The following is a 13350-nucleotide window of genomic DNA, read 5'->3' on the forward strand; positions in this document are numbered from 1 at the left end:
TCTCTCCCTTTGTGTACACTATGGGTTGAGGAGATGAGAGTAGACTACTTAACCATTCTTCCAGAAAAAATAACAACACAGAAAACAGCAACAAGAGATTACCTGTTAAATACTTTACTTTAGCTCGTGCTCTTTCATCTGCATCAAAATACCACACTGTTATTGCGTACCTAGGGAAATGGATGATAAAAGAACTGAACTACGACGATAAAGAACAAACAGTAAAGCATTTGACATAAAACACAACCTAAATGAGATGATACTTCTGCAGTCTGAGAGAAGAAGGATTTCAATGTCTCACACAAAGTAAACAGGGCTTTTTTTCCCTTCATATTAGCAGGTATCGCCTGAACAGCCATTTAAAGGGTGTCACTGATGCTGCAAATTTATGCTTCCTTTTCCTAATGAGTTTGTTCAGGTTCTTGCCCAGAACATGTAAAACAATCTCTGTCCGTATCACCTTGCCCTGTCACCTCACCCTTTGCTTTACTAGGTCAAGCCCATCACCAAGTCTCATTTTAAGAACCTCTTTTTATGGACCTCTACCATACAGGAAAATTAACTACCCCTTCTTACACAGCTCCTCTAGTTTTCCACTGCCCATAGAGGGTTTCACTACAAAATGTCAGCTACTGACAAAAGGACTTCAAGGAGCTTTAGCAAATGGCATTTCACTCCCTGACTCTGCTCAGAGCAAACACAGAGAGGGGAGAGCAGCACAGCCTTCTGACACACTGATGGCAACTCCAAGTTGCTTCTTGCAAAGGTACATGTGTTACCCCACAGCTCCAGTCAGTGCTCAGTGCTCTGGCCACCCGAACATAATATTCTATGGTGTGATATGGGTAACAGGAAGTCTGGATCAACAATTCCACTGATTCATCTATAAATGCTACCTGGAATCTGGATGCGAGGGCAGTAAATGCAGGTACCTTTAGCATCAGCCATGGTCCTACACTGAGGGACAAAAGAGGTATCAAGCTCCCTCTGCGACTTAAATTGGGCACAACTCCTCTAATACTCTAGAGCAGGGGTCCTCAAACTACAGCCCACAAGCTGGATACAGCCCCCCAGGGTCCTCAATCTGGCATGCCAGTATTTACTGAACCCGGCCAGGGGCTGGGGGGGAAACCAAGCAGTCACTTCCTGCCACTTAACCCACTCGCAAGCCTCCGCAGCCCACAGGCACTGAAATGCACTGAGCTGGAACCAAACTATAGCCTGGCCCCTGACAGCATCTGAGGGACAGTGAACCAGCCCCCCATTTAAAAAGTTTGAGGACCCCTGCTCTAGAGGAAGGAAAGATCAGTGGTTGTGCCCTCTACCCGTTCCCAAACTAGAACTGGATGGCTTAGTTTGACTACTTTCTAATACATCCCTCCTGACAGGAGGGGACTTAAAATGGAAGTACCTTGCCAGTGTTCCAGTAACATCGCAAAAGGCTACAAAGAAAGGGCAGGCAGTAGAGTGTAAAGCCCTTACAGAGAAATAATGAGTACAACAGCCTTTGGCTAAGGTGAGATCTGCTTATGGCTCTGCGTGCTCTTAACCAGTTCACGCTGAGAAACTGCCGATGTTTCAAATCTTCCCTTCTACCTGCACTGGTACAGACTCAGAAGAAAAGCAGAAGCCTAATCAATCATTAGAAAAAAACCCTCTTCCCATCACAGTGCAATTGGAACTGTATATGGAAAGACCTCAGATCGGGTCATAATTCAGTGTCACTCCTCTCTTATCAGGATTTGCTCCATCAGTCCTACCTTGTAGCAAATGCTGGCTGTACTTCATGAGGGTTGCGGCGATCAGACCAGAAGAATAGCAGTCTATCAAATTTGGGTTCAATGTCAGCAAACTGGGCTTTGCCTTCTGGAAATATCCGAAGGATGCCTCCATTTACCTATAAATTAAGTATTTAAAACCAGTGCTTGAAAACAATGCCTCATTGTATTTAAAAATACTTAACATCTGAAAATCCTTCAGACATCTGTAAGTGAAATAAGAGCCTTTATCAGATGCTACAGAGGCTAAGAATCTATTGCTTTTCTGTTGATAAATTTCATTTAACAGAACATTTCACATGTTTCTACTGAATCATTTCAGTACACTTGCAAATACCAAACCTCCATTTACGTTTAAGTACAAAGCTGTGGGTTTAGATTGGTTAGTTTCCAGCTGCATTACCTACTCAACAAAAAATGGGTAATACTGGTTTTACACAGGTGTCTACAATACATCAGAAGGAGGACAGGAACATCATATTTCGTATCCCTGTTTCACACTTTCCATTTAACAGCAGCACAAGTCTATGTCGTGTTTCTGTTGTTAAGCTTGGATCTCTATTAATCCTAGCCAATTTACATCTTTTCAGGGCTTTTGACCCTTGGGGTCAATTAATTTTTAAGTCACGTTAACATCTTCTTACTGATGGTTATTGATGTTGTTAAATATAAGTAAGATAATCATAGAATCAGTCAGGGTTGGAAGGGACCACAAGGATCACCTAGTTTCAATCCCCCTGCCATGGGTAGGGACACCCTACCATAGATCAGGCTGGCCACAGCCTCATCCAGCCTGGCCTTAAACACCTCCAGGGATGGGGCCTCAACCACCTCCCTGGGCAACCCAGTCCAGTCTCTCACCACTCTCATGCTCAACAACTTCCTCCTCATGTCCAGTCTGAATCTCCCCACCTCCATCTCTGCTCCATTCCCCCTAGTCCTGTCACTCCCCGAGAGCCTAAAAGGTCCCTCCCCAGCTTTTTTGGAGGCCCCCTTCAGATACTGGAAGGCCACAAGAAGGTCACCTCAGAGTCTCCTTTTCTCTGGACTGAACAGCGCCCAACTCTTCCTGTCTGTCCTCACAGCAGAGGTGCTCCAGCCCTCTGAGCATCCTCATGCGCCTTCTCTGGACATGCTCCAGCATCTCCACATCCCTCGTGTAATAGGGGCTCCAGAACTGGATGCAGTACTCCAGGTGAGGTCTCACCAGAGCGGAGTAGAGGGGGAAAATCACCTCCCTTGACCTGCTGGCCACACTAATCACATAACCACCAGAGCCTTCATGGGAAAGTCACAACAGTGCCAGTACTAACAAGGTAAACTGACATAAAGGGCTGTTTTTCAACCATGAACTAAATCAGAAAACAAGAAGTGACAATTTGTTCTCCTAAAGAAAACCTGAGCTTCTTTGATAATATATTACCAGGTGTGTTGGTTAACTTGTAATTTAAAATAGATTTCGAACAAATAAATCTTTTTGTTCATAAATTAACCAGCTAGTAACATATTTCAGTTTCTGTAAAAACACTATTTGACTTCTAAACTCTGCTATGTTTTTTTTTTTCCAGAAAGAAATTGTAAATTGGCTAAAAATGCTTCAAGGTTGTATTTTAAGATATTCAGTCCAACCAGTTCACTTACGTGCAAAGATGTTAGCGTGTCAGAAAAGGCTAACAATTTCTTTTCCACTTGAAGTATCTGATTTAACATTTCAAAGAGGAAGTCGAAACCAGAAAGCTTCGTGTACTTATTTTCTCACCCAGCTTTCCAAAGTAGACTTTTTTTATTCAAGCATGTTGTCAGTCTCATCACCTCATCCAGCTCTTTTAATAAATGGACAGCTCTCAAGAAAAGTGGGAAAACCCACACAAAACGAGAACTTCTCTGCTGCAGTCTGTGTTATCCTTACTTAGTGCACTCCATTCACAGAAACTGACTTATGTGCCCTTCCACATGCCACTTCCTAAGTAGTAGCAGGCAATTTTCATATGCAATGATAATAAACTTCTCCTCAGCTAGCTGCATGGCAATTAAGGAATAAACAATTCTGCACTACTGTGCTTTGCATTACTCTATCATGCTTTCAATACAGACAGAAAGCTGCATCTATGCTTCAAATCCCCCTAATCCCACTGATTTGCTAGGAAAATCCCTATTAGCGAGTTCCTTTATCATAGTCACTACAACTACAGAGTTCTGAATCACTGGTACTATATTTGAACAGTTTTATAGGTCCTTATCTAAGCTACACCCTGTATCTACAATGACACAAAGACTTGTGCTGCTTTGAACTATAGCAATAACCATTAACATCTGCCTTATATGAAACTGCTCCCAAGCTATAGCATCTTTCAACAGGAGTGTCAGGAAAAACAAACAAAACAGACCTTGGAATGGGTTGCCCAGGGAGGTGGTTGAGGCACCATCCCTGGAGGTGTTTAAGGCCAGGCTGGATGAGGCTGTGGGCAGGGTGTCCCTGTCCATGGCAGGGAGGTCAGAACTAGATGATCCTTGTGGTCCCTTCCAACCCTGACTGATTCTATGACTTTTCATGTTTCCAAAGCAGTGTAATTATATATTTGTGAAATTTGGATACTGGCATCAAATGTGAAAAACATGCAAGCTCCTTTCCATCCCATTGTCAAAGAGGCATCATTCAAAACCCTGAAGATAAATTCCTCATCTCTACCTGCTCTCATCAACAACAGAATCAGGGAGGCAAAGAACAGCCACAGTCAACAACACGTAAGAACACAAGCAAACAAAGGTGCATTAGCAAGTGTATGTAAAACAGAAAGGTCTAGAAAGAAACTGTTGCCTACCTTGGCATCCCAGTCTTTATTAAGGTAATATATACACGTAACACATCTTCCATCTCCATTTGGGTTATCAACATGGCGCACGTATCCTGTTCCATTGCCTGGATAACAAGCCACCATAGCCTACAGTTGAAAAAAAACCCAAAACATGACAGTTAATTGTATCTCTGGGCTGGAAAGCCTACAGTTTTTTTTCTGTATCAATTCCTAAGTAATTCATTCATAAGCAACAATTAAGTTAGAAATAATAGGAATGCCTTTTTTTTATCTGTGCTTCCTTTCCAGTGAAAATCTGGTTTTGAACCCAAACGGATGTCTACAACAATGGCATGTAACACAGCGAGAACACTGAGGTATGGAAGGTGGATGTGCTTTGGTGTTGTGACTAATCAGCCACGTTTCACTGCCTTGAAATACAGGAGAGGAAAAATGTCTCCTGTATAATTAAGCTACTCCATGTGCTCCTCCTTGTGATAAGAATACTTGTTTTCCAGACTAAAGTTCACAAACAGCTATGACACTTCTGCCCCACTGCTTCTTTCCTTTCCCCCTCCCTCATGTGCTTCCAATGCAAATAATTCCTCCCGAAAAAGCAGCATCAAACTATTTTTAGTGGATGTTTTAGTCGAGACCATGAGCCCAACTTACTCACTCACCCCAAGTACACTCTTGGGCTTGTGTTTTGGCCTGCACATAGGAGGTCTTTGAACCTTTGTTGAAACAAGCTTACATGTAAAACAAAAACATCCTTTCTAGTCATAAAGTGAGAAATTGAAAATGGTCACCAAACAGTAATCTGGAATAACCTTCTGAACATCAAATGATTCCCAGTACAGTAGTATATTTAACTTCTTATAGTGCACCTAGCTCAGCTGACTTGAAAGATCCCTAGAAAGTGGCTTGCTTTCTGAGTCTTCAGACATTTAGATGTGCATGCAAAACAAACTGGTCATCTTGCTAACAGATGGTCTCATTAGATACCAATTCACACAGTCAGTTTGTTGTACAGCACATCATCTTATCTTTATGTATTTTCTGCAAACTGTAATCATTTCAGACTTCTGAAAAATAATAGAACAAAAATTTCCACTACCATCCACAACAACAAGCTCCAATCTGCAAGGAGTCATGACATGATTTCAAAAGAAAAGCAAAGGAGTGAGTTTCTAGCAACTGTCCAATACACTACTACCCTCAGTGAATGCCTGCTGTCTAAAAATGTCAAAACTTTTAAATTCAATCATTCTCATTTAAATCTTGCCTAAGTCATACCTCTGAAAAGTAACCTCTTTCACCTCTCTTATATAAAATATCAAAAGTATTTTTCCCAATAAAGTATCAACTGTCAAAAGGTTACCCATCAGATCAGAATTTCACACCAACTGTTTCAGTGCTTTTATTGCTTTATACATAGAATCAACCAGGTTGGAAGAGACCTCCAAGATCAGCCAGTCCAACCTAGCACCCACCCACGTCTAATCAACTAGACCATGGCACTAAGTGCCTCAGACAGGCTTGTCCTGAATACCTCCAAGCACGGTGACTCCACCACCTCCCTGGGCAGCCCATTCCAATGCCAATCACTCTCTCTGGCAACAACTTCCTCCTAACATCCAGCCTAGACCTCCACTGGCACAACTTGAGGCTGTGTCCCCTTTTTCTATTGTTGGTGGCTTCATTCTGTATGTATTATGAACAGCTTTTTACACTATATAATTTTACCTTCTCACACCTCTGTTTTAAAACAGTAAAAAATAAAACTTGCCATAGTCCACAAATAATGAAGTCTTTGATCAGAAAAGAAAGAGGTGTGACAGAGGAATTGCATTACTTGAAAGAAACTGCACTTTGAGCAGGCTTAGAAAGAAAGCATTTGCAGTTCAGTGAGTAGAATATTTCTGTATCACACATAAGCAGAATGGATTTTGCTATAGTAGCAAACATTTTTAAAATCATTATTTCCATATATACTCTGTCAAGTGAAGAAGCAGGTTTTTGCTACCTCCTCCTAGGAGCTTTCTAGGCAGAAATCAGAACACAGTACTCCAGCAATGGTAGCATTATGGTTACTAAAAACAACCAAACAAAAAAACTAAACTAACAAACACACAAAAAAAGCCAAGTGTGATGGTTTGGGTGTTCCCTGCCCCCCCACACTTTAGAAATCACCCTAACTAGACTCAGCCGGCTCTGCAAATATGAATGAAGCTTATATTTACAGCTAGCACAATATACAAGCAGATATTTACAGTATATACAGTTATAGACAGAAATATACAAGGTAAAAGGTAATACAGAAACACAACAGCCCTCCCAGAAACCTGAGTCCCCAGGAGGAGCTCCAAACCGCCCCATCACCTTCCCCCTACCCCTCTCAACCTTACCCCAGTCCCAAGGAAGAATGGAGGTTCGGCCAGGGGGTTAGGAATCAAAGTGGATTAGAAAAGAAAATGGAGGGAAAGGTTAGAGAGTGAGATCCAGCTCAGAGCTCACCAGCAGCAGAGAAGACTCCCTTATCTATGTTTGGATTTTTATTTTTATACAGCTCAGCAAGCCTATGATGGAAGCAGACATCAGCACTGTTTTCCTTTCACAGCCTGTAATCTAGTTCTTCTCACCAAAACACTCTAGCTAGCTTCAAACTAGCACACCAAGCCAAAACAAAACACCCAAAAAAACACCCACACCACCTAACAAGACATAAAAAAACAACAGCTAAAAGTTGGTCTGAACTTCATTCATATGGAAAGGAAACGACTACTCTGCACCACAACAAAAAACCAGAATTAAAACCTACAAAATTAAGCTACACTTTTTGTTAAGATTAGGCAGTTAAGCTTCTCAATCCCTTTACTGTAATTATAGTGCAGTTGTCACTATAGTATGTTTACATGAGACCTATATGTATCAAGTAATGTGACCTAATATTTGTCAAAGTCATTACTTATCGGTTTTGCTGCAGGAAGATAAACCTACAAAAGTCGCCACACTGAGTTAAAGATATCGAATAATGTAATAAGGGTTCTGTAATTTCCTTTCTAGTGGAGAGGAAAAAAAAAAGGAACAAAACAAAAGCGAAGCTGGGCTGGAAGAGGAAGATATTTTGTTTCCACTGAAAGCCAACTCTCTTGAAAAACGTCCCACGTACCACGTAAACACTACCCAGCTCTCATGGAGCAGGAACAGTCCTGTGCTGAAAGCAGATTTAGGTCCAATCCCCTAACAGCATTCCTAGTAACAGGGAAGTTTAATTTAAGGGCTTTTGCTGAAACATAGCCTATAAATTAAACCCTGGAATTAATCCTTGCTCAACATCTGAGCGAAACAGATACTACAATGCGGTCAGAATGAATGAAAACGTTGAGACCCAGTAGCTAGAGCAATGTCATTCTCACTGAAATCACAAGGAGTTACTCAGATATGAAAAAGCCCCCAGGCATTTCAGGCATATTTAGGTAAGCGACCTAAATATCTGCCACTAAGCTAAAAAAGCACTGTTTAAAGTTCAGGAGAGTGAACAGGTCTCTCTGGGCAACAGAGGGTTTTTGAGGGCGCACTTGTTCGCATCTGTTCCTCAAAAATGTAATCCTGCCATTAGAGAAGCATAAATTTGCATCCCATCGCTACAGTTTCCTTTATAAGGTACTGAAATGGGTACTTGTTCTCTTCGCTGAAGGGAAATCAAGAAAGGAATCTTTAACATCAACATCTGCTGAAGAAAAAGAGAACCAGCAGCACGGTTTGGAAAGTCTGGGGAAACACCAGTTGCCATGAACTTCACATAAAGAGTAGTCACATTCAATAACAGAAGCATTTCATACAACCAGAGTAGTCATATTCAATAACAGAAGCATTTCATACAACCAGAGTAGTCATATTCAATAACAGAAGCATTTCATACAACCATTGGAGTCTAAAATACTGCTAACGTTTTTAAAAAGCTTGTTTTTCACTTTAGGGTCTGACACTTCCACTATCATCAACTGCAAGAGACAAGAAACAGTTTGGCTGTGATAACTTATCTAGTACGTATTTGTTATAGCAGTAAGAATGACTCAGCCTTTAACGGCAAATTGGAAAGCAAACAAATGTGTCAATCAGCCAGGGCAGCATAACACACATTGCTCTTGATAGCTGGTGTGACAATCCCCTCGCCCCAGAGGAGCTAGGGTAAGGAAAGTCACAAATCAACATACAGCACACATGGGGAATACATAGCTTTGCAAAACAATAAGAAGGGAGATCATGTCAAACAACACGGAAAGGATGAAAAAGCAACCCAGGGTAGACAATGAGGTCCTATACTTTTGCTATTACTTTAACATTTTGCAGTACAAATAAGCAAGCAGATGCACATGTGCTGATCAGAGAGAAAACCAAGTTTGCAGCCTGTTATTTGAGCCAGGTATTTGAGATTAAAATACTCAAGTTTCCAAGACTTTTAGACTATGAACAATAAAGTTGTTAGCTCTCCAAAATAAAGTCAGTTCTCCCCTGAGTGTAACTGATGAATTAACTTCAAGGCATTATGTGCATTTCTTTAATAGACAGGGAGGTCTCCCTGTGGTGGTAGGCTTGATAGGGCAAACATGTGCTTATCCATATTGGCTTGCTCAGGCATGTTTCCCTGCTCCCCCTACTTCTATGCTGGGGGGAGGCAACTGTGGGAGGGGAGGACGAAAGCCCTGGCTTCACCTAATACAGCGAGGCTTGGCAAAGTGCCATTCTGATTGGCTATTCTATGTCTGATGCCCCATTTGTCTCAGGCTGGATATTGATAAAAGGGAGAAACAGGTAGCATGGGAGCTGCTGCTGCTGCCTCATTTTGCATCCTGAATTTGCCTGGAGACCTTACCAGGAGCAGGCTCTGAACGCCTGAACGCAATTGGCCTGCATAGCCAGCATGACATTGTGCTGAGACTGCACATCGCATTGCATCCCGCCTGCACCTGAAAGTCTCCTGCCAAGATGAGGAGTCCTGGAGATACCCAGATTGTCCAGAGGAGCCAAGAAACGAGGTCAAAGATTGTCTGCCTCCTTTCCTCAGAAACGTGGGAAGAATCAAGTCTCAGCAGCTGACAAGACAGAGTTCCCTGAAAGAGTCTGGGTACTGCAGCTAGCCCCCACGAGTCAGGTGATAATAATTCTGTGAGTAAATACTTAAAAGCCTCTTCCAGTATAATAATAATGATGTAAAGAGGCTAAGACACTCAACCTTAGGAGGCACAGGATCACAGGATGTTAGGGGTTGGGAGGGACCAAAAGACATGGAGTTCAACCCTCCTGCCAGAGCAGGACCACACAATCTAGCACAGATCACAGAGGAACACATCCACACAGGCCTTGAAAGTCTCCAAATAAAGGAGACTCCACAACCTCTCTGGGGAGCCTGTTCCAGTGCTCTGTGACCCTTACAGTAAAGAAGTTCCCCCTTATGTTGAGGTGAAGCCTCTTTTGCTGCAGCTTATATCCACTGCTCCTTGTCCTAAGGACAAGTTACTGCTCTTAGTACTCAATTACCTATTTATGTTAAAGAACCCATTTTATCTGTAACTCCCCATAGATTTCCATCATATAGCCTCGTAAGTGCAGCTGAAAACATCATCTTATTTGGAAGCAACCTCAAAATCCTTTCACAGAGAAGTATATAAAGAAGGAACACATGAAGGTAAACAGACTGAAGCCTTTTCTTCTACCCTCTCCATTCCTCTCAGTTCCTTTAAAGTTTAAAAAAAGGAAGCAGTAATAGCAAACTCTTAGGAAAGAGAGGAAAATCCCAGTTACATCACACCCTAAAATTCTTTTGTGGGTGGAAAACCCAACCCAAATCACACGTATAAAATGGAGAGAGGACATGTTTTCTTTCATATTAATTAATTCATTAGTGTAAAATGACTATTGTTTAGCTCAAAGAAAGCTGCATCTGTCAAGGAGATGCCACTGATGCTGTTTGCTGAAGGAACTGCAAATCCCACCGTGCAAAGCAAGATGTCTAAATGCAAGACCAATGACTTCCTACCAAAATTTATCAGCTGCTCTCGCAAAGACTTCACTGGAAATCCTTGGCATGGGTCATCTGGCAGATCATTCAAAGGAAAAAAGAAACCCCCAGACACCTCATTGTAACCTCTGCATAACAAAGAGCCACAGAAATGAAAAAATCCAACATGGTCCACCTGTGATGCATTTCTAACTCAGGAATTTCTTCCTTCCCAACATTTCAATTTAAGCACACATCACAGGATCACAGGATATCAGGGGTTGGAAGGGACCCAAGGAGATCATCGAGTCCAACCTCCCTGCCAGAGCAGGACAATTTTTCACAAGGTGCAAAAAAAACCCAATTAAATTGAAGGAAAGAAGACTGTGTTGGTACTACTTTGTACAAGCAGCATCAAGCTTACTGACTTAAATAGGTTAGTGTAGCACATACAACTTGGCTTGAATTTATTCTCCTGCAAATTCCTCAAACAGAAAGAGAAACTTGCAATAGAAAGAAAATACTGACAAGGGAAGAAGTTCCTGTCAGCCTTACCCAAAACAAGAGGAAGCTGAAAGGGGTAAAAATAAACTCTTTGGGACACAGCTAAACCCAAGTATTTCCATATTAACTTTCATCTGAGAAAAACAATATGCTGGTATCTTACATAACCTAGCTAAGAAGGTTAGAGAACCTAGTTTTCCCACAAGTCAGCACCATGAAACTGGAAAAGCTGGAGAGAAATACCAGTCACTGTAAAGATTCCCTCATTAAAAATGCATGCCTTGCAATCATCAACTGGAGAACCTGCAAGAGGAAAGCAAACCACTACTTATCATCTTAAAACTTAAACAATGCAGTAGTTCACATGTTGCCAAGACAGAATGGGAATCTGTAAACTTCAGTTAGAAGCTAACATAAAGAAGAGACTGACACATTGCAGCAGCTTTGAACTGTTCATCATTAAGCTCTCTCTCCTAATACTAAATTACCATTACAGACATTCTATTTATTAGCAAAGGAGTATGAGTTATTATTTTCTGCTGCATTTTTCTTTGCATAATAGAGCAGAACACCTCCCTGTGGATTAAAAAAAATGCAACCAACCAACAACTGAACAAAACAAGTGCAACTACTTTAAATCCCAGCTCTTTGGATCATCTGGCAAGCATGGACTAGGTTGCTCTTCTAGGAAAAAACAACTGAAGGCAAAGATGACAAGCTCACCTCTCTCCTGTGGCTGCCAAAGGTAGCAGCAAAGTTTTAACTGAATGTAGGCCTGGCAATACTGCCAGCTTCTGAGCTGGCAAAGGGAAGGCAAGCTGAACCAAGAGGAGAGATGAAAAATTAATTAAGGAAGGGAGAGAGGAGAAATTGAGTTGATGCAGCTACTTACATTACAGACTGTGTACAAGGACTGCATCTTCCACGTGCTTCCAGGGAGTTCATAAAGTACTGGAAACCTGACCTACCTCACTCCTTCCCAGGCTTCTCAGTGCAATAACCAACACGAGATGTCTCTTTGATCTGATCAAACCACATTTCATAAGCATATAAAATCCAGGAACATAATATATCTGCTAAGGCTGGAACAACAGATTAATACTTCTACCATATTGCTTATTTTTAACTTGCCAATCAGACGTTGATAGCTCAGACTGAAGTTCAGAGAAAGCTTTGCCAACTTAGTTCAGTGGTGGGCTCTTCAACTTCTCTAATTAAGCCACTGCTTTACTCTTGTCTTCAGTTTTAAGTGGTGTTTACATGCTTACAGTATTGATTTCATACAGCCAAATAAACTGACACAAATAAGAAGGCACATTCAGCTCAGGATTCTGGGGTCAGAAGATCCACATGGGAGTTCGAAACACCTAGAATGTCACCAAGGTGCCACTCAGCAAACAAGCTCTGGTATTTTCCACTGAAGCTACATAAATTTTGGTATTCCACTTTTACCATTCAATTCTATTAGCAAGATCACAAAATTTGATTTCCAACTGTAATTCCTTTCATTCATGCATGAACACAGTCTCCAAGAAACAATAATGAGTTCTTGTATGCACATTTCTTCAGTGATTCAAGTTTGGATAATTTATCAGTTCTTACAGGAAAAAACATAGAACCACAATTTTTAAGTTTGATGTTCAGGAATTGACTGAGAGTGTGGGATGTGCTTACACACTGATGAATGTCTTACATAAGAAATGTATACAAGATAGAATCACAGAATCAACCAGGTTGGAAGAGACCTCCAAGATCATCCAGTCCAACCTGTCACCAAGCCCTATCCAATCAACTAGACCATGGCACTAAGTGCCTCAGCCAGGTTTTTCTTGAACATCTCCAGGGATGGCAACTGCACCACCTCCCTGGGCAGCCCATTCCAATGGCAAATCACTCTCTCTGGGAAGAGCTTCCTCCTAATATGCAGCCCAGACCTTCCCTTGCACAACTTGAGACTGTGTCCCCTTGTTCTGTTGCTGGTTGCCTGGGAGAAGAGACCAACCCCCACCTGGCTACAGCCTCCCTTCAGGTAGTTGTAGACAGCAATGAGGTCAGCCCTGAGCCTCCTCTTCTCCATGCTAAACAACCCCAGCTCCCATGTGAAGCTACCAAGCAAGAGACATTAAGCTGGGTGAGATGGTGGAGATTCTTGCTGCAGGGACAGAAGGCACATCCCGGCAGATTTGACTGAGTCCTGAGGAAAGTAAGGCAATCAGAAAAATACATCTCAAAAGGTGAACCAAGGAATGACTGAAACCAGCATTACAGA

The 13350-nt window shown here is 41.8% G+C and overlaps 1 protein-coding gene across 1 annotated transcript in view; it reads right to left on the minus strand.

Annotated features, from left to right (window-relative positions):
- EGLN1 (egl-9 family hypoxia inducible factor 1) overlaps positions 1-13350 on the minus strand; it is a 40045-nt gene that overhangs the window by 2796 nt on the left and 23899 nt on the right. The window contains exons 2-4 of the mRNA XM_064158525.1: positions 4601-4720; positions 1761-1897; positions 103-170 (exon numbers count right to left, since the gene is read on the minus strand). Coding sequence (XP_064014595.1) covers positions 103-170; positions 1761-1897; positions 4601-4720 — 325 coding nt within the window. The remainder of the gene's footprint in view (positions 1-102; positions 171-1760; positions 1898-4600; positions 4721-13350) is intronic.

Source organism: Pogoniulus pusillus, chromosome 18 (genome assembly GCF_015220805.1).
Source record: "Pogoniulus pusillus isolate bPogPus1 chromosome 18, bPogPus1.pri, whole genome shotgun sequence".
Taxonomy (NCBI): domain Eukaryota; kingdom Metazoa; phylum Chordata; class Aves; order Piciformes; family Lybiidae; genus Pogoniulus; species Pogoniulus pusillus.